The sequence below is a fragment of the Misgurnus anguillicaudatus genome, chromosome 20 (assembly GCF_027580225.2).
Source record: "Misgurnus anguillicaudatus chromosome 20, ASM2758022v2, whole genome shotgun sequence".
Classification (NCBI taxonomy): domain Eukaryota; kingdom Metazoa; phylum Chordata; class Actinopteri; order Cypriniformes; family Cobitidae; genus Misgurnus; species Misgurnus anguillicaudatus.
The window spans coordinates 35,340,616-35,360,338 of record NC_073356.2 but is presented as its reverse complement, the minus strand read 5'-3'; the positions used below and the strand labels follow the sequence as shown (position 1 = coordinate 35,360,338).

The 19,723-nt window shown below is 39.3% G+C and overlaps 1 protein-coding gene across 1 annotated transcript; it reads right to left on the bottom strand.

The window, feature by feature from the left end:
* Positions 1-773: 773 nt before the first annotated feature.
* Positions 774-17,481, bottom strand: LOC129454774 (E3 ubiquitin-protein ligase TRIM39). Its single transcript, XM_073858597.1, has 7 exons — positions 17,328-17,481; positions 10,244-10,779; positions 10,008-10,103; positions 4,064-4,297; positions 3,852-3,990; positions 3,239-3,265; positions 774-3,085 (listed from the first exon to the last, which is right to left on the bottom strand). Exons 2-7 carry the CDS (start codon positions 10,775-10,777, stop codon positions 2,544-2,546), a joined length of 1,572 nt encoding a protein of 523 aa, XP_073714698.1. The 5' UTR covers positions 10,778-10,779; positions 17,328-17,481; the 3' UTR covers positions 774-2,543.
* Positions 17,482-19,723: the final 2,242 nt, after the last annotated feature.

The following is a 19,723-nucleotide window of genomic DNA, read 5'->3' as shown; positions in this document are numbered from 1 at the left end:
TATCACGCCATTGAAGTGTGGAGAATGAATAAATTGGATTATGTATCTTATGTGTACTGTGCTTATTACCCAAGCAGAAACGCCTGGCAGGAGTTTCCACACTGCCAGACTCTCTGATAATGGTATTAATTTTATTATTTCCTCTTGGGGGAATGCTAAAAACCCTGCTCCCTGAATGACAGCAGGAAGATGGGGGGCCTTTTACATTGAAGACAGGGGGCCTTTCGCTGGAAACTGCCACCCCGCCGCAAGCCCACAGGCGGCGGAGGTGGAGAAGCTTTGTATGTGGCAGCGGGACGGAACGATCTGATGTAATATGATATGCCCCGCCGGCGGGCCCTACTGTAAAGAGTGGAACCGTCAGGATTGTTTCTTTTTATAAATGAAAGTGCTGTGGTCCGCCCTTGGGGCTGCTGAGTGTTACGAGTCGATCCCCAAGCTCTTTGCGGGGAAACACGATTCGCTACACTATCCCTTTTAATGTTCCTTGGCTTTGAAAGACCGAGAAGAGGTCGGGTGACCGTGAGTGACAGCCCCTCCCCTTGCATGCGGCGAGGCAAAAACAGTGTAAATATTCCCTCATGCTTTTTAACTTCAGTGAATTTCGTGACAACGGAGTCAACCGCATCACCAAATAAACCCAATGGGGAAACAGGGGCATCTAAAAGAAAAGTTTTATCCTTCTCATTTATGCCTGACAGATTTAGCAATAAATGCCTCTCTGTATATACCAGAGCAAACATAGAATGGCCGATAGCGCGAGCCGTTTGTTTAAAGACAATTGGGGATATGCAGGCTCTGGCGGTCTCGCCATCCTGTCTAGATTTTGCCCCAGGAATGGTGAAGGTGATTTTGCGTCCTTATCCTGATTACCTGCCTAAGGTTCCCTTTTCGACTGCACATCCGGTCATTCTTGAGACTTTCTGCCCTCCGCCGTTCACCACGCTGGAGCAGAAGTTATACCACAGATTGTGTCCAGTCCATGCTCTTCAGACTTATGTTCACCGCACTAGCCAGTGGCGTAAGTCAGTGCAATTGTTTGTCTGTTTTGGGGCCCGCAACAGAGGTGCTGCGGCCACCAGGCAGTTCATATCACATTGGGTTAGGGATTTCATTGCTCTTGCCTATGAGGTGCGGGGTCAAGTCTCGCCGGCAGGTCTGAGAGCTCGCTCCACCAGGGGAGTAGCCTCCTCTACTGCTTTAGTAAAAGGGGCCTCCTTGCAGAGCGTTTGTGATGTGACAGACTGGGCCTCTCAGCATACATTCATAAGATTTTATAGCTTGGGTGCTCATGTCACTCCAGGGTCTCATGTCCTCGAGTCAACATCTCAAGCTAATGTCTATACTATTTGTTCCAAGAGGGGGTATCCCCAACTGCTACTATTAGTAAGGGGTGCCTCCTTACAGAGCGTTTGTGATGCGGCGGGCTGGTCCTCTCCGCATACATTCATAAGATTTTATTGCTTGGATGCTCATGTCACTCCAGGGTCTCATGTCCTCAAGTCAACATCTCAAGCTAATGTCTATACCATTTGTCCATAAAGGGGTATCCCCCACTGCTACTATTAGTAAGGGGTGCCTTCTTATAGGTGTTAGTGAGGCGGCAGGAGCATCCTTTCTGCACACATCCACTATTTTTAGCTTGGTTGTTTATGTCTGAGATTTCCTTGCGGCCTTTATGCGCACACTTATACATCCGTAAGGCGTCCAGACATCTCCAAGCACGGCAGCGTGGGTATTGTTGTTCCCCATAGCGCTTAGCAGCACAGCATCGAGTATAGCTTTCTATAGGGAATGGAGGGGCTAGTTGAGTGCAACCCTGCTCCCTGAAAAAGCGGAACGAGACGCTGCGCCGTCCTGCCGTACAGTAGATGTCCCAGGACTGGTCTTCAAACAAAAGATCTGATGACACAGCTGGTGCTCATCTATTTTATAGCCTCGCATCGAGTGCACTGTGATGTCGTCATCAACCAAGGCTATATACCTCCGGGTTAATTCCATTGACATGTTTACACACTATATTCAGCTGGTCAACAATAAAGACTTTTCCCCATAGCGCTTAGCAGCGCAGCAACTCGTTCCGCTTTTTCAGGGAACAAGGTTACACTCAAGCAACCCCTCCGTTTTTGTGCAATTGTGAAAAACTTAATCACAATCCAGTGAACAATTTAGAAACAGTTCAAGTTTAGGTTCATGCAATGGATGTAAACAAGTTACATTTTTTTTCAGAAAAACTTAAACACATCTGTTCATAAATGTATAATATTTTAATTAAAATAAAATGAGCCATTTATGAATATTCAATTAATGCCCATTGGGTTTTAAGACACACATTGTATTTATTAATTCAAGTAACTTCACTTTCATTACATGTACAACTGGAAGTTAGATTTCTTCAGTAAAACTAAAATGCATCTGTTTATAAATCAATTATCTTTTTATTGACCTAAACTGACTAACTTATATTCATACAATGAATGCCCATGGGTAATTCATGGGGAAAGTGAGAGTCTGAGATTTGCAATATTTTGTATTTTGTAAAATTACTGATTGTAATGGACAGGTGTAATAATCATTGGGACTAAGTTTTCACCATTTTCATTGTCACATGGATTCAAAACTGGATAGAGTTTCTCATTAAAAGATTGATCAGTGAAAGAGTAGATATGAGATCTGGACACCACTTCATGAAAGGAGACCAAACCCTCCTCATAATCCACAAACACACCCACCTTCTGGGGTTTCACTTTCAGAGACACAGAGACATCAGCAGCAGCTTTATATTCATTCTCATTCCTCATCCACACAGTCCAGTATCCGTTCACTGGCGTCCTTGTGCTCTTTCCCTTCCTTACAACAGATTCTCTGGACACACCTAAAACCCATTCAGTCTTTCCCTTCACCTGAACCTCATAATAAAATCTCCCTGATGAGAATCCCTCATTTCCAAGGACATTATAATATATATCAAACCTCTTAGGGTTGTATGGAAGATCACGCCTAATGTCTCCATATTTCACTTGTTTCTTATCATCAGACAGGATGAGATTTGGATGAGCTGTCTCAGGATCCAGAGTCACATCCACTGAAAGAGATCAGAGAATATGAATCACAACTTCATAATACAAACACTTAGTGATGATGATGATGTTTGTGATATTTAATACAGTGATTAATTAATCTGTCAGTGTATAAATGTAAACTATTGTAGTATATGAGTGAACAGATCAGACTGTACCTGCATACTGCTGCATCCTCTTTAACACTGTACAGACAAATGACAACAAAACATCACATCGTTTACATGAATTTATATATGCAATTACAGTAGATACAGTAGCTACCGAATCTAAAAAGTTGTCAAACTTTTACGCTGAATTATTGTTGGTTGTAAAGCAGGATAAATGTAGACAAAACCAAACTTTAGACCAAGCAGCGCTAATCTATATGACCCACAAAAGATAGATTTTGCTTTTTTTGTTTAAATGATATACACAAAATTGCGGATTGACTCTCTTAGAGCTGAAGCCAGTACTGTATGATATTTAGAAGAAATAGTATTGTTTAAAGTTTGTACTTTTTATCTAAAACACAACAATAGTTTATATGAAGAATACAACAATGTACTGATTCAGTGTTAATTTAACAACACTGTGTGTATTATATATACACCAAGCAGTATTAATTTAACACTGGAAACTTTGCTGTGTTCTCTGGAAATAAAAAAATCATGACCTTTACACTTCTAATGCAATGCTCCACCAACTGAGCTTACTCTGCCCAAGAAAAATATAAGAACCAAGGTCCAAAACATTGAAAATCCCTAGACAGTATATCTGATCTTTACTTACCGGCTTTACCAAGTTTCTCATGTAGAGTCTCCTGCAGTTGAGTCAAAGATCTCATCGTCTCCTCCACACTCACATAACTCTTCATACTGATCTCAGGCCAGTTCTTGGTGTTTAAAGGCCTACAGATGGATGAGTGAATCTACAGCAGGAGAGAGAAGAACATCAGCAGAGAAACTCACAGAAGAGAAAAACCTCATGAGAGATTCAGTGACCTGTATGATGTGTAGATGATCTTCAGTGTTTGTGATCTTCTCCAGCTCAGTGTTTCTTCTCTTCAGCTCAGTGATCTCCTGCTCCAGATCTTTAATGAGATCTTCATCCTGTTTCTCTGCTGCTTTCTGCTTCTCCTCCATCATCTTCATCAGATCAGACTGACATCTCTCAATGGATCTGATGAGATCAGTGAAGATCTCCACGCTGGCTGCTTTCTCCTTCTCTGTGTTTCTCTGACACATCAATCACGTCAAGCAAATAATAAAATTTTAATGTTCCATTCAGCATTTTTTTTGACAAATCAAATGAAAACATGATGTTACGTCCGTGTAGGTGTGTCTTTGTTGTTGTGTCTCTCTCTCTCTCTCTCCGCTGTCTCTCTCTCCAGATACACCCAGTTTCCCGATTGGACCATCAACCTGTCAATCATTGCAGTATATAAATGACGTCACATCAGGTTCCACCAATCTCCATTCTCCCACAGTTTTAAAAAGGACGCCAGTTCAAACGCGCGTCAGTCATTTGCGGCTCATTTACTGTATTTACTGTACAATTATACACCTTTCTGTTACTGTGTACTGTCTGTTTCGCTTGTTATATTTACCCCGCCTGTGTATGTCAGTTCATTCTCGTTTTTCGTTATCTCATTTATCCCGTTGTTTTGTCCTGAATGTTCTGGCGTTTCGTTTCCCCCGTGCCGGGGAAAGGCGGACAGGTAAGATTGTCGCGCGACATACCTTGTGCACACGTAGGGAGATATTAATTTTGTATTAGACACACTAGTTTAGGAGTGAGTGCCACCCTTGTATGTTTTTCCCCGACTTTTAGCTAGCTAGTGTAGTTTAGTTAGGGCGTGTATACGCTGAAGACCTTTTGTTTTATTTTTATTTTCTTTAGATTAGTTTAGAGGTCTTTAAAAATAGTTAGCTTCGTTTTGTTTTGTTTCTTTCGTTGATTTAGCACCACTCTCGTCCCCTTTCCTTTGGTTCTGTGTTTTGTGTTCCACCCCTGTAAATATTGTAAATATTATTTTGCTATTCTCATTTTTGTTTTCTTATTATTATTATTATTATCATTATCATAATTATTATTATTCACGCTTTTGTCACTTTGTTCACTGGTTCACATTTAATAAATAATTTTCAGTTTATTCCCGTGTCTGTCTCCTGCCATCCAAACACACACACACCCAAAAAGGAAAAGCTTTTCAAATAAAATGTTACATCCCTCACCCTAGACAGCCTTGGGTCGTAACATTTATTGGGGGCTCGTCCGGGATCATTAAAAATTGATAATCCATATAAATTTTTGAAAATTTTCCTTTTTCCTGGGTGTGCGTGCTTTGGTGGCAGACGACTTTGTGTTAGCGGTCTGCTTTTGGCCTGCGGTTGGCGGCCTGTTTGTTATGCCGCGCTGCGTGTTTGTGTGGGTGTGGTGTGTAACAGTCATGGCATTGTTTAATTTGCAAGCCTTTATTGGTAATCCTACTGTAGAGCAAATTGAATTATGTAGGAAAAAGGAGTTGGAGTCTATAGCAGAGCATTACAATATTTCTTTGGGCAAACAAATGCTTAAAAAGGAAATCAAACGAAAAATTCTACAAGGTTTGGTTGAACTTGATGTTCTTCCTGTGATAAGTGCTGAGGGTGGTAAGACCGGTGGGAAGGTTGATGTTGGTGGTGATTCTGTTGGCCATTCTAACACTGACGATGAGGTGGACGAACGGGTTGGAGCTGTGGGTGGCGCGACGGCGGAGGCCGATGCGAAACCTGGCTTGTCACCCTTCGATCCATTTTCACCGGTGTCCACGGACTCGAGGATAGATGCCCGATTAAAAGTCCGTTTGGCCCGCCTACAAATAGAGGCACAAGAAAAAGCTCAGGCACGCCAGGCTGAGTTGGAAATGCGTCTGGAAGTGCGCAGGCTCGAGATCGAGGCCGAAAAGCAGGTGAAGCTGCGGCAGCTCGAGCTGGAAGCGATGAAGGTCGCCGCCGGCTCGGCTGCGCATCCAACGCCCGCACAGGTCTCAAATGTTCCTCCACCGGTTAACCCGTCCCAAGCTGAAGTTGTCAGTTTCGCGAGCGCAAATAGTGGCCGCTCAAAAAGAAGACAAGACGCTCGCGCCGTGTTTCAACTCTGCTGTCTCGTGTGAATTCGCTAGGGATAAGAAAACTGCTTACTTCATTGACAATGAATTGTTAATGCGTAAATGGTGTTCCACCCCACAGCAGGATTTAGACTGGAATGTTGTGTACCAAATTGTTATTCCTTTACCTTATCGACAGCATGTCTTATTTTTAGCCCATGATCATCAGTTGGCTGGTCATCTTGGTGTAACTAAGACCTACAATAGGATATTAAGACATTTTTTCTGGCCAGGATTAAAGAAAGACGTTGCGAATTACTGTCGTACGTGTCATACCTGCCAATTTGTTGGAAAGCCGAACCAGGTTGTTCCGCCTGCTCCGCTCTCCCCAATTCCAGTGGTGGGAGAGCCGTTTGAGCATGTAATAGTAGATTGTGTTGGACCGTTGCCTAAGACTAAATCAGGTAATCAATTTTTGTTGACTGTCATGTGTGTGGCTACCCGATTTCCTGAAGCCTTTCCATTACGAAAAATTACTGCTCAGGTCATTATCAAAGCATTGACAAAATTCTTTTCAACATTTGGTTTTCCTAAAATTATCCAGACAGACCAAGGCACTAATTTTTTGTCAAAACTTTTCAATCAGGTATTAGAGTCTCTTGCTATAACTCACCGAGTTTCGAGTGCGTATCATCCCCAAAGTCAGGGCGCACTCGAACGCTTCCATCAAACCCTTAAGTCTATGTTGCGCAAATATTGCGTGGAAACGGCTCGTGATTGGGATGAGGGTGTCCCTTTAGTTCTGTTTGCCGTGCGTGAAGCTGTTCAGGAGTCCCTCGGATTTAGTCCGGCGGAGCTCGTTTTTGGGCACACCGTCAGAGGTCCTTTGAAACTTTTAAAAGAACAAATCATGTCTACTGAATCGAGTTCAAAAGTTAATATATTGGATTACGTTAGCAAGTTTCGTAGTCGGTTGCATGATGCATGCCTTCTTGCTAAAGAGTCATTGGCCTCTGTTCAGGAGAATATGAAACGCCAGTATGATTTCAAAACAGTTGCCCGTTCATTTTTACCTGGTGACAAAGTGCTAGTACTTCTGCCTGTCACAGGTTCATCACTGTCTGCCCGGTTCTGTGGTCCTTATACAATAGCTAAGAAAATGAGTGAGACAGATTATATGGTTAATACGCCAGATAGGAAACGTCAGTCTCGTGTTTGCCATATAAACATGCTAAAATCTTACCATGACCGTGAGAAACCCCTCGCAGATGCTGCGGATCAGATGAAAGAGCCCACTATCTCTTCCGTAGTTACCGCCGTTGATCTGGGTTCCTCTCGTGGTTGTGCGGGTGATGACGAGGATGGAGTGATGCTTCGCAACACTCCTCAGCAATGTGCGCGGTTACCAAACTCTGAAATAATAAAAGATCTCCCGTCATTCCTTACTCATTTAACTACAGAACAGAGTTCTGACATTGTTAAATTGATTTCTGATTTTCCCTGTCTTTTTGGCGATGTTCCCCGACAAACCACGGTTTTGCAGCATGAAATTAATGTAGATGGTGCTCGTCCTATTAAGCAACATGCCTATCGTGTAAATGCAATTAAAAGATCTATTATGCGCCAAGAAGTAAAATACTTACTAGAAAATGGGTTAGCTAAACCAAGCTGTAGCCCGTGGAGTTCTCCGTGTCTTCTGGTTCCCAAACCTGACGGAACGTTCAGGTTTTGCACCGACTACCGTAAGGTCAATGCGGTAACGGTGCCCGACAGTTATCCTCTTCCCCGCATGGAAGACTGTATTGACAATGTTGGATCAGCACATTTTGTTAGTAAATTGGACATGTTAAAAGGTTATTGGCAAGTTCCACTCACCCCTCAAGCTTCTGAAATTTCTGCTTTTGTAACTCCGGATCATCTTCTACAATATTCTGTTTTACCATTCGGTCTTCGTAACGCACCTGCAACGTTTCAACGACTTGTTAATTTGGTGCTTGGTGATGTGCCCAATTGTAGTGCGTATTTAGATGATCTCGTTATTTATTCAATGGATTGGGCTGAACATGTGTGTACGCTAAAAGCAGTGTTTGAGCGCCTTGACAAAGCTTCTTTAACACTTAATTTAGCCAAGTGTGAATTTGGACAGACTACTGTTACCTATCTTGGTAAGGAAGTGGGTCAGGGTCAAGTTCGCCCTGTTGCGGCCAAGGTCACGGCCATTATGGAATTTCCCGTTCCCACCACCCGCCGTGAGTTGCGCAGGTTTCTGGGCATGGCGGGGTACTATCGAAGTTTCTGCAAAAACTTCTCGACTGTTGTCCAACCTCTCACCTCCTTGCTAAGCCCATCTAAGTCTTTTGTGTGGTCCCCTGAATGTCAATATGCTTACGTTAATGTTAAGGCTTTACTCTGTAATGCTCCTGTGCTTGTAGCACCCGATTGTACTTTACCTTTTAAATTGGAAGTGGATGCCAGTGGTGTTGGTGCTGGAGCTGTTCTCCTTCAGGAGGATAAATCCGGTGTAGACCATCCCATAAGCTATTTTTCACGGAAGTTTAATAAACATCAACTCAATTATTCTACAATAGAGAAAGAAGCTTTGGCCCTTATTCTGGCTTTACAACATTTTGAGGTTTATGTTGGTTCAAATAACTTACCTATTACAGTTTTCACGGATCATAATCCCCTGGTTTTCTTGTCACGCATGTACAATCACAATCAACGTTTAATGCGTTGGTCTTTGTATTTACAAAACTTTAATTTGGAGATTGTGCACAAAAAAGGTAAAGACAATGTTCTAGCCGATGCCCTTTCCAGAGTTTAACCCTCTAATTGTGTGATAGAACAAACACCTGTTTGTTCTTAAGGGAGGGTGTGTTACGTCCGTGTAGGTGTGTCTTTGTTGTTGTGTCTCTCTCTCTCTCTCCGCTGTCTCTCTCTCCAGATACACCCAGTTTCCCGATTGGACCATCAACCTGTCAATCATTGCAGTATATAAATGACGTCACATCAGGTTCCACCAATCTCCATTCTCCCACAGTTTTAAAAAGGACGCCAGTTCAAACGCGCGTCAGTCATTTGCGGCTCATGTACTGTATTTACTGTACAATTATACACCCTTCTGTTACTGTGTACTGTCTGTTTCGCTTGTTATATTTACCCCGCCTGTGTATGTCAGTTCATTCTCGTTTTTCGTTATCTCATTTATCCCGTTGTTTTGTCCTGAATGTTCTGGCGTTTCGTTTTCCCCGTGCCGGGGAAGGCGGACAGGTAAGATTGTCGCGCGACATACATTGTGCACACGTAGGGAAATATTAATTTTGTATTAGACACACTAGTTTAGGAGTGAGTGCCACCCTTGTATGTTTTTCCCCGACTTTTAGCTAGCTAGTGTAGTTTAGTTAGGGCGTGTATACGCTGAAGACCTTTTGTTTTATTTTTATTTTCTTTAGATTAGTTTAGAGGTCTTTAAAAATAGTTAGCTTCGTTTTGTTTTGTTTCTTTCGTTGATTTAGCACCACTCTCGTCCCCTTTCCTTTGGTTCTGTGTTTTGTGTTCCACCCCTGTAAATATTGTAAATATTATTTTGCTATTCTCATTTTTGTTTTCTTATTATTATTATTATTATCATTATCATAATTATTATTATTCACGCTTTTGTCACTTTGTTCACTGGTTCACATTTAATAAATAATTTTCAGTTTATTCCCGTGTCTGTCTCCTGCCATCCAAACACACACACACCCAAAAAGGAAAAGCTTTTCAAATAAAATGTTACATCCCTCACCCTAGACAGCCTTGGGTCGTAACACATGATATATTAAATATTGAACTTCTTCAGTAGTTTATAAACACACTCTTCTGAGTTCTGCTGAATGTTTGATATCTTGAATCTTCTCGATTCTTTCTTGGATCTTCTGCTGCACGTCTGTCTGTGTCTTCAACAGCTCAATCTATAGAAAGAACAACATAAATAGATTTTATAACGACACAGATTTTTTTATCTTACAAAAATATGCCTTATTTTAGCATTTTAAAGGCAGTATAAAGGAAGAGTTCACCCCAAAAATGTAATTTTGTTAGCAAATCTAACCTTCTTCTCTGCTATCTCCTCTTCATAAGTCACAGTGTTGTGATTCTTGTGATCTGTGACAGTACAGATGAGACACACACATGTCTGATCATCTCTACAGAAGAGCTCCAGAGGTCTCTCATGTTTCTGACATATATAATCCTGCAGATTATTCACAGGATCAACCAGTTTGTGTTTCTGTAAACCTGGCACTATCAAATGACGGTCCAGATGAGTTTTACAGTAAGAGCTCTGACACACCAGACAGGACTTCACAGCCTTCAGTTTTACTTCCTCACAGATGTCACAGAGGACTTCAGGTTTCTCTGCTGATTTCTTCTTATGTTCATCCACAAGATCTCTGAGTGTTGTATTAATCTTGAGTTCAGGTCTTTGCTTGAATGTTTCTCTACAGTTTGGACAGCTGTAGTTCTCACTGTTGTCCCAACATTTCTTCAGGCAGATCTTGCAGAAGTTGTGTCCACATGGAGTGGTGACTGGATCATTGAACACATCCAGACAGATTGAACACTGAAGCTTTTCAGTCATCGACATTGCTGAGAAAAAGAAATGGTAAAAATATTTCACCTAGGCCTTCCTGATTTATCAAAAACAATGCTCTTAAAAATAAAAGTTTGAAAAGTTGTCTTTGTGTGGCTGTATGGTTTCATCAAGAACCTTTAACATCTACAGAATCTTTCTGTTACACAAAAGGTTCTTTGTAGTGAGAAAAGTTTCAACAGTCAATCAAAAGATAATAAAGAAACAATTCATCTAATAAACTGCTCGGAAGAACCTTTATATAACTTTAGTTTTTGAGAGTCACTCATGCACTTTATACCATGGGCCTGTTGAATGCTTTATTTTGATTGGTTGAGATGTTCCATGGATGATTAATTTTCTTTATACTATGGGTCTGCTGAATGCTTGAATCTGATTGGCTGATAAACGTTCTGAGGTGTCCAATTATTTTCTGGGAAATGCATGACGAACATAGTTCCAGGCAGCTTTCTGGACCGCATTACAGTTCCATATCATTTCGCATAGGTAACTGTAATAACGAACTAACAAAAACAACATGACAGACGGTTTCCGGGGCAAAAACAGTGCTGTTTAGAGACGCACCGAGGTAGCCTCGTTCACACAATCTCTCTCTTTCTCTCTCTCGCTCGCTTGCCCTCTTTCTCTCTCACTCGCTCTCTCTCTGTGTCTCTGTCACTCTTGCTCTCGTTCTAATAACTTCATTACACTTTTTTCTCAGTCGCTTTGGTTCATTTCTCAGATCAGAATTAAAATTCTCAAAACTACTTGTTCAATTCTCACATTGTGTCACTTGTGCACATCAAAAAAGCAGTTTCTCATTTCTTTAAACAAGTTGCAAATGCTTTAGTACATCCATGCAAATGATTATGTACAATTCTCTGCTTTTTCCTACATTATCAGTTGCTTATGTCATGTTGATCAAAATGAATTATAATGGGTCTCTGTTGAATAGTCTCACTCCACACAACATATAGGCATTAGTTCATAGTATAAGTCTTTACATGCAAAATGGTTGAACAAGTTCTCATAATACAAGGTATAGTCAAACATATTTCCATACATTTCCATTAGACGTTTTTTCTAAATCTGTCCTGAATTGGTAAATTGCTCCCAGGTGAATCTTGAATTTCTCTAACAGACAGAAACATCCTCAGCAAGCAAAAACTGAGACGTTGAAATGATGACTAACTATAGACCCAATATAGGCTATGAGTAACCACTTCAACCCTAAATAACCTTGAATTTGATTACATGCCATTTTACCAAAAACTTGAAAATGTATGATATTCCAAAACGTAAGCAAAGTCAACAGGTGTTCAAGGTGTTTGGTTGCTTTCATTTCGTTTACATGTTCTAAAAGTATACACGTCTATTCTTGGGCTATAATGGTTAGACGTCACTGGCAGCCCAAAGCACTGCATGTACAGTTTTCCCTAACGAGATTGTCCCATGTTCACATTTCTACTTTTTTTTCTTTGTGCTATGCAGTGCTGTCTTTTCCTCTATGTAATCGCGCAATGACATGGTCGGTCAACAAATTACAGTACAAACAGTAAAAGGGTAAATGTAAATTTTGTCCAGTCCGCTCCCACATAACTTACACTAAGGTGTAACCTACAATTTACAATACAATAATTGTCATTTATACAACAGTTCTTTCTGGTTCTCGAATCTGATTGGCTAAGAGGCGTGCAATATTCTACTGATAAAGGCACAGTAACCGCTTCACCTTTCGTATCATTCCGCCACCTAGTGAATGGAGGTCATTAGTCAAAACTGCAGGCTCATTAGTTCACTAGCTCGTAAATCAGTCTGTGAATCCCCAATCGGAAGTTATTATTCCGTCAAAGATCAGCGCTCTTGGATGTTACGTTAAAGGTAATGGGAGTAATGTCTTGTCACATCGTGTGGACGATTAACACTTGGAAAGAGGAATGTAAACACTAATTTTTTTCTGGAGCAATATCTCTTATCAGAACGCGGAAACACCGTGGAACTGCAGGTAAGCACCGCAGCTTTTAAATGTGGACATTTATCATTTATTTAATCGCGACGTGACTATTAAAACATGTTATGAGATATCGCCACTGGAATATTTATAAGCAGCATGCAAAAACATCTCTCTGACACTTATAAAAAACAGTTTTATATAGTACTGAAAAGAACGAAGTCTAATAATAACCGAGTGCTCGTATCGCGTTAAGATGAAATGGTAAACAAATAGTAACATTATATAAATATAGTTTTATTAACTGTTACCTCGCGCCAAAACAATAACAACACAAAAGACACTAAATATGAATAAGAAATCAAGTAAAAGTTTGATCATGACACCAAATACTGCTGATTTGATCTCATTTTGACGATCAAAAACAAACAAGGCCTACAAATGAGCCAGGGAATGCCTGTCAGAGATGTAGCCCAGACAGGGCGGTGGTCAGCGGGGCGAGTGAACACTGACGTCCGCTAGGGGTGGGCAATAAACCGGTATGATAGTAATTACCGGTATTGTGTCACGCCATGATATGGATTTTGCAAAACCCTTGATACCGGCGTTACATATTTTAAATTCTATTTTTGCACTTATCAGGGTTCCCGCGGGGTGTTAAAAAAAACTAACCTTCAGAAAGTTATATCTATGGCCTTAAAACGCCCAGATCTTCATCCTAGGACTTAAATTTAACTTTATGAATGTTATTTTTTTAAGACCCCGCGGGAGTTTACCCAAGTCTTAAAAGTCATACCTCCGTTCCCGAGATGCGCTGTCCACAGAAACACAAAACGAAAAGCTCCGATCGCACTTCAATCCATTTTTAATCATCATTTTTATAAGAGGATGCACAGAATAGTGCACGCAAATCCTGCCAAATGCTATATTTCAGGTGTTGTGAACAGCGAGTTTGGCGAGAAACAAGCCCGTGGCTTACCTAATATTACCAGGTTCTGAAACATAAGAGGACCCAGAAGCGAACAAAATCAACACTGCTTTATTGAAAATCAACTTAAACAGTCGGGCTGTCGAGTCCCCAAGGCACCAACAGCGCGTCAACAGTGTTATACATTTTTTCTACCTCACTGCTTCAAAGGCGTTTAACGGTGTTACTCGCTTTTCACTCAGATCTGCTCTCTCTACTGCGCCCTGCACGCGTTCTCCAGATAACAGCAGCGTTTTGAGGATGGAAAGCAAGAAATTACCGTAATAAACCATAATTTGGCTAAAAGTGCAATTTATCTTCTTATAGGAACCATTCCTTTTTTGATAGCGCAAATGGTTGAGGAGTTACGGTTAAATGAATAGCGCTTTCAGAGTCCTTTAGCGGATAACGTAAGCAACGTACCAAACACATTAAAAACAGCCTTTAATGATAAATTTCGTTTTCTTAATGCAGATTTATTAATTAGAGAGGCTATTAAACAGCACATAGTGCATATTTACGCATAAAAACGTATGAGTGGAGTGTTTTTGGCAATGTGAATCTGCTGGTTAATTAAATTAAATGCAATAAATACATTTATTAATATAACTAACTTGTATTAATAAACTGCATTCATTAATGCGGTCAGGGATTAAAAATAATTTAAAGTGAGATGGCATCTCCCATCAGACGTTCATATTAACAACAAAAAGAAAATCTTGTTCTTTGTATATTAATAAATCAAACAGACACAATATATACACAGCAGACAGCTTTAAAGTTGTTGGATGTAACGCAAAACATTGTAATAAGGCACATACCAGCAAATGTTTTACAGATTTCCATACTTTCATACTTCACATATTAGTGATTAATATGCATAAGAAGATGACTCCACCAATCCACATAATGGCACTTTTTAAGGAAAAAATAGGAAAAGATAAAAAATCATGTCTATACGTCCAATGCCTCACTTATTAGTTACATAAGGTTAAAAATACAAATTTTGCTAGTAATTTAACTAAGGTTTACTACAGTGTGACCTCAAACTGTTTTATCTCGTATGGCAACATACCGTAACACCGTTACCGGCTGAAGAGTGAAAAATACCTTGATATGAATTTTTGCTCATACCGCCCACCCCTATCGTCCGCTCATGCTTTGGTTCTCATGCGTACCGAATCTCACTAAGCAAACGTTCAAACAGGCGCTATCTTTACTAATCGACTGCAGATTTAAATATAATACATATATATATATTCTCGACTGAACTAATCTTAAAACTACACTTTGTGACCAAAACGTTAATATAAAGAAACGTCTATCCGTCCATTGAGTTATTATGAGATTCAAAACAGTCGAAAGTGTTACCTGTCATTCTGGCCTCCCTCAAATCCATGGCGGAAGGAGTAGTTCTCAAACAAAGAGGCTTTTAAAATAACTCTGTTGTTGTTTTCTAGTTTTCATTTTTCAAACGTGTGCCGTCGAACTGTTTTATAAAAGCGGCCTCGTGCCTCTGGCCTAATCACAGCCATGATGATATAGAGCTATATCACACTCCTACTCGAGCGATATTGCTTAAGAAAACTTTAGCCATATTTTACATCAGAACATCCATCCAGAGTAAAGGTTATATTGACAACATGACTAGCAATTTGACTGTCTTATCTGTACACAATGACACAATGACTTGTCATTCTGATGGCACTGACATGTTCATTGACAGAGATTTACTTTTGAGAGATGAACTAAGGATTTTGAGTAAGAGAGTGGCTTTTGCAGGTTATCCATGGTGTTTTGCTATTTGTACGAATTGTTTTGAGAAATGCACTTACTGTTTTGCAAATGTCGAGTATGATTCGAGAAATGTACTAAAGCGACTGAGAAAAACTGTAATAGCTGCATTAGAATGCTATCAATGGCTCAAGCCTCCATTGCCAGCTTTAAAATTACGTTTTGGAACAAGCAAAAGAGAAGTTGGATGAGATGCGGAAGAAATAGTCCTACTCACAATAGCGATTTAAGTACAAAAACCGGACGAATCCCTTTAAATATATCATGTGATCGATGTCTTGAAGTGTGGTAACCATAGATATGTATAAAGGCTAGATGTGTTACGGCGGGGGCTCCAAACTTCATCACCTGGCGGCCATCTTACCACAGGCAGCTCGCTCACTCGTAGCATTGAGTTTTAATGGTGCAGGTACTTGACCATAACTTGCTCAATTTTCTACCAATTTTCAAACGGTTTGATATCTTACAAATGTTATTAATGTGGCTATAATTCTGGATGCTTTAACATCTTTTATGAAAATTTTGTTTTTTTAGTTTAAATATGCATTGTCATAGGTACATCTTTGACGTTTATAACAAACCAAACCGTTTGAAAATTGGTAGAAAATTAAGCAAGTTATGGTCAATTAAAAGTACATGCATCATTAAAACTCAATGCTACGAGTGACCGAGCGCCCTATGGTAAGATGGCCGCCAAATGCGGACGTTCCACTCAATTGGCCAGCAGCGTAGGGCGAGACATGTTTTTGTTGCATTCCATGCAGGTTTTTGAGCCCGTGAATTACGACTTCAAAACCACGACTCTATGCGTTCCAGGCAGTCTGTAACCGGTGTTTTTACAACCTTCTACCTGTGAAAGTGCACTGGAACGGCAGTCAAACCTGTGAGTTCCCACCCGTGAACTCGTAGATCGATGTACTCCCAATTCAGAGTCGTGAGTCGTGGTTTTGAAGTCGTGAGTTACGGGTTACAGGTTGTCCACCTCTGCTATCAAGTGGAACTAGTCAGTTTTACTGGCATTTTCGCAGCACCCGCTATGAAAACCAGACATTTTGTTGAACGTTTGCCACTCAACAGGGCAAGTTCCGGTGTGGTCACGTGGAAAAGTAACGTCAAGGCAATTGACTCCGGACTGTTATTTTTCTAATAATTCAACGGCCCGTCATCAATTATTCCTTATGTAAACCGCACACCTAACCTGTCAAACGTCTTAAAAATTGTCAGCAGTGCAATGTCTCTGGTAAACGTGCTATAAGATTGACTCCGGTCCTTTGACTTGCACAATTTTTTATTGTACTGTTTAAATACAATGTTAAATTGTATTTTAAAATGATTATATTAAAAAAAAAATACTTTTAAAAACAATTAAGTCTTGAAATATGCAATAGACAAAGGGAAGAAGAAAAATAATATGATTTTGGAAGTGAAATATTAAACAGTAATTCTTATAAAAGTCACTGAACTATACACTGCTGTTCATATAAAACTAAAATATTATTCTGTTTTGTTTATTATTTCAACATATGTAAATTCATCTGTTATTTCATTTCATCTGTAAATTCTGTAAATAATGTGTTTTACACCTGCAGTGCATCGTGCCGTCATTCAGTCCGACATAAACTTCCTGATTCTTTAGTGTTCAACTTATATGTGACTAAATAAAACTAAACTTTGCTTTACAACCAATTAAATTACAAACGTTTATGTTAAAAAAAACATACCAGCATTGTAGCAAACAACCAAAACAGTTGAGTAGGCTATTTGACATCCAGTTTGACATATAACCTACTTCACTAGATCACTAACATGATAAACCTGTTCAGGTTAATCTGTGTTATATTTCTATGACTTACCTGTAAGTGATTAGCTGTGTTTACTTTTGTGATATCTTTTGGTAACTCTTGTTAGCTGTTTAGGCTTACTAGTTTAAGAGTCCAAAGATATTAATGAAAACACGACACAGAAAAACTGTTCACTCCGACTGAGTTTCTTATTCTGATGTTTTGTTTCACAGGATACTTGAATACAGAGCACTACCTAGTGGTAAGAACCAGCATACATCACATCTTCTTTTTTCATAAAACAATATAATCATTTTCTTTCAAACCAACCAAAATGCAGGTGTTAAACAAACAAATAACTAAAGCAAGAATAACATTTTGGTGGCCTAACCACTCTGCCAAAACGTGTCACTTTAGTAGTCTCTTCTGAAACAACTTCAAGTCTTGAAGACAACAGTCCAGGTTTTGTTATTGGCAGTGACGCTAGCATTTCAGCCACTACATTTGGGACACAGTCACTGGATTCAATGAATCCTGAATAACGTTATGTGGATTCTGGAAACTTGTCTCGTTCGTCTTGAGCAGGTGTTTCCCATGAGCAGTTGTGAAGGAGACAACTTTACTTCCTTACTTCACCATAAACCACGCAAACACATTGTATTATACCAAATACAAAAAATAATGTTGTTTTTAGCAATGAAATAGGTGCTCTTTAATGGCCTGTATAGCTCTTTCCTTTTGACCATTCGACTGAGGATATCCCATTCATCCCTGAAGTTTCTAGATTGTGTGATCACAAACTGTGGCTCGTTATTTGAGATAACTTCGTCTGGAATTCCATGTCTTGTGAAACTCGACATCAATGCCGTTATCACATGTTGGTTTGTTGTCTGTGTTCATTTAGCAATTTCAGGAAATTTCGAGCAGTAGTCCACACATAGCAGATAGTCTGCTTGGTTGACATAAAAGAAGTCAACTCTTACCTTTTCCCTCGGTCTGAAGTCATGAGTGACGATAGGGTCTTTGGTGTTGTTCCTTCTGAAGGTATTGCGCACTTTGACACTATATTTTCAATAATTTTGTGTCCATATGGTTCAATTAAATGTAAAAAGGTTAAAATTTCTAAATAAATTTGCAGATTACTTGCATCACTCTCTTTTTTGAGGACCAAGTCTAAAGTTTCTGGTTTTATTTCATTTTGACAGAATTTGGGGGATAATTGCAAAAATGTCAATGTGGTGTAACCGATCTGTGTCAATTGGTGTAACTAGTATTTTTTTTATGAAAATATAAATATATTAATAAAAACAAATGTGAAATAAAATATAATTATCTAGTTTAGTGTAATGTGATTTTTTTAACATACATTTTTACATAATTTGTCAAAGATTATTTAGAAAACACAGCTGTTTTTTATAACATATGTCAGGACAAATATTACAAAAACGCATTAAATTAAATTTAGAAATAACTCATAAAATGATATTTTAAATGATTTATTTATTTATTTATTTATTGATTGATTGATTGATTATGCTTACATGCCATCAAGGTGGATAAAATATTTAATATTTTTCATTCTTTGGCACAATTGGCGGTAGCACCTTTTGACATTTTCAGGTCCATTCAGTCTTAACTTTCATAAAAAAGTTTTTTTTACATATATTTTATTGCACAAAATTAACATAAATATGCATTTAAATAAACCGAATGCATGCTTTTTAAACATGTTTTAAGAAGATTTTAGAATTTCTCATCCTGTTTTGTCTACTGCCAGCCCAACATTATCTGCAGTTCTTTATCTGCTACAGTAGCTTGACAGCTCACAATTTCTGTTACGAAATAGGCAGCCATTTTGACAATTGATGTCAGATCTTCTGTCCTTTGCACTTCTGTCTGTTTTAATCCACTACCCAAATTTATTGCTGGACAATTTTTCTTTATTATTTTATATGAAGGCTTTCCAATAAGTTTACATTAATAATAGTGATTTAATTTTCACACGTTCTATTAAGAGTATATTCATTTATAAGAACAGTGTTTACAGTTGTTTATTTTGCTTCATTGAATAAACAGTCTCACATCATCTTTCTGATATTTCTTATTATTTTATCACACAGTGCCACCTAGCGGACAACAACAGCATTATATATGACATATTTTTGTGAAATCAGGTTAATCTTCTGCAGGTTTAAATCAAAAAGCTTCTTGTTTAGGGCTACATTCACACTGCAGGCTAAATGTGACCCATATCTGATTTTCTTAAGACGTCTGAACAGCACAAATCTATTTTTTTTTTTCTAAATCAGCCACTTTCATCTGTGGTCCTAAATTGGAAACATATCTCATGTATTGCAATGTTACTTTATTCTGAACGGCCATTTCGAATTTCATCCGACGATGGCCCTGTCCCAAATGGCCCACTTCATGTGGACTTTCGGTGGCCTTAAATTGCGCGTGCTCGCTAG

Coding starts and splice junctions, on each gene's coding strand:
- LOC129454774 (XM_073858597.1), bottom strand. CDS start 10,777: ATGTCGATGACTGAAAAGCTTCAGTGTTCAATCTGTCTGGATGTGTTC. Junction 4,298..10,007: donor ATTCAGCAGAACTCAGAAGA/GTGTGTTTATAA, acceptor TTGATGTGTCAG/AGAAACACAGAGAAGGAGAA. Junction 3,266..3,851: donor TGAGAAACTTGGTAAAGCCG/GTAAGTAAAGAT, acceptor TTGTCTGTACAG/TGTTAAAGAGGATGCAGCAG.